This window comes from Histoplasma capsulatum, genomic scaffold, assembly GCF_000149585.1.
Source record: "Histoplasma capsulatum NAm1 scaffold_63 genomic scaffold, whole genome shotgun sequence".
Lineage (NCBI taxonomy): Eukaryota > Fungi > Ascomycota > Eurotiomycetes > Onygenales > Ajellomycetaceae > Histoplasma > Histoplasma mississippiense.
Genome location: NW_001813905.1, coordinates 1,864 through 3,748, shown reverse-complemented (window position 1 = coordinate 3,748; position 1,885 = coordinate 1,864). Strand labels below are relative to the sequence as shown.

Here is a 1,885-nt window from a genome sequence, read left to right as displayed (position 1 = left end):
TTGACTTTGACACCACAATGTAACCCCTTCCCAGTAAGGAATTATCGCTTTTGATTTGGATATGTTGTATTTCCTTTCCGCTACGGCCTACATGCAAAGTTTGAAGTCAATTGACTCCGTGGTTGATTAGACGTTCAACGTCTGAAACCAAATGGAATGTACGTCCAATCTGCCCTGCTCTGATTGGTCGGTTTTCTAACCCTGAATGGAATGGACGTCCATTCCACCCCCACCTGTTGGATAGACTTCCTCATCCAACGGGTTCGACGTCCAACGGGTTTGGGTCCAGCGTGTTCAACTCCCAACGGGTTAATGCGCTCCTGGGACGGGTTTGACGTCCAACGGGTTGGGTCCAGCGCGTTCGACTTCCTCATCCAACGGGTTCGACATCCAACGGGTTTGGGTCCAGCGTGTTCGACTTCCAACGGGTTAATGCGCTCCTGGGACGGGTTTGACGTCCAACGGGTTTGACGTCCAACGGGTTGGGTCCAACGGGTTGATGGGTTCATCCAACGGGATGATGGGTTCATCCAACGGGTTCGGGCATATGGGGTTAATGCGCTCCTTGGACGGGTTTCGGCCATCCCACGGGTTTGGGTCCAGCGTGTTCGACTTCCAACGGGTTGATGCGCTCATCCAACGGGTTTGACGTCCAACGGGTTTGACGTCCAACGGGTTGGGTCCAACGGGTTGATGGGTTCATCCAACGGGTTGATGGGTTCATCCAACGGGTTCGGGTCCAATGGGTTAATGCGCTCCTTGGACGGGTTCGACATCCAACGGGTTTGGGTCCAGCGTGTTCGACGTCCAACGGGTTAATGCGCTCCTGGGACGGGTTCGACGTCCAACGGGTTTAATGCGCTCCTGGGACGGGTTTGACGTCCAAACGGGTTGGGTCCAGCGTGTTCGACTACCAACGGGTTGATGGGTTCATCCAACGGGTTCGGGTCCAATGGGTAAATGGGCTCCTTGGACGGGTTTGACGTCCAACGGGTTTGGGTCCAGCGTGTTCAACTCCCAACGGGTTAATGCGCTCCTGGGACGGGTTTGACGTCCAACGGGTTTGACGTTCAACGGGTTTGTGTCCAGCGTGTTCGACTTCCTCATCCAACGGGTTCGACGTCCAACGGGTTTAGGTCCAGCGTGTTCAACTCCCAACGGGTTAATGCGCTCCTGGGACGGGTTTGACGTCCAACGGGTTGGGTCCAACGGGTTGATGGGTTCATCCAACGGGTTGATGGGTTCATCCAACGGGTTCGGGTCCAATGGGTTAATGCGCTCCTTGGACGGGTTCGACATCCAACGGGTTTGGGTCCAGCGTGTTCGACTTCCAACGGGTTGATGCGCTCATCCAACGGCTTCGACGTCCAACGGGTTTGACGTCCAACGGGTTTGACGTCCAACGGCTTGGGTCCAGCGTGTTCGACTAATGTTTGGTTTTCTGTGTTTAAAATCACTCCCAGAATGAACCCTTTCAGTTTATTTATATATTTTGCTATTTTTATTTACTTTGTTGATCTCATTCTGTACCTGCATATGGTTTTGTGATGACATCCAACCCTGACTGAGACATGGAGTCCAGCTGTGTTGGGTCTGTCAGTGCTTGTACATGCTCCGTATAGTTCCTCCAACATACTGACATTCAGATTGCCGCCAACACATGTAGCCATTGTGGATGAGCGGCTCATGTATTGGTTTGTTCAATTCTGTGGATAATATCAACTGGCTGAGATCATGCGCGATATGATCCCACTGTTGAATTATCTGCTTGATACTCTGTGTGGCTGTATACTTTAACTGATGAGTTGAACCCTTCAAATGCCGTTCAATTTCTGTTGGCCATACTGCATACTTGCATTGACGGCATATGATGATGGGGTATGAT

General features: G+C 51.9%; 2 protein-coding genes across 2 annotated transcripts; both read right to left on the bottom strand.

The window, feature by feature from the left end:
- Positions 1–429: 429 nt before the first annotated feature.
- Positions 430–636, bottom strand: HCAG_09213 (predicted protein; the record flags this gene model as incomplete). The annotated part of the gene is made up of 1 exon (XM_001535806.1): positions 430–636. One exon carries the CDS (start codon positions 634–636, stop codon positions 430–432), a length of 207 nt encoding a protein of 68 aa, XP_001535856.1.
- Positions 637–1,103: 467 nt separating this feature from the next.
- HCAG_09212 (predicted protein) lies at positions 1,104–1,670 on the bottom strand (the record flags this gene model as incomplete). The annotated part of the gene is made up of 2 exons (XM_001535805.1): positions 1,104–1,441; positions 1,637–1,670. The coding sequence occupies 2 exons, from the start codon at positions 1,668–1,670 to the stop codon at positions 1,104–1,106; spliced, it is 372 nt and encodes a 123-aa protein (XP_001535855.1).
- Positions 1,671–1,885: the final 215 nt, after the last annotated feature.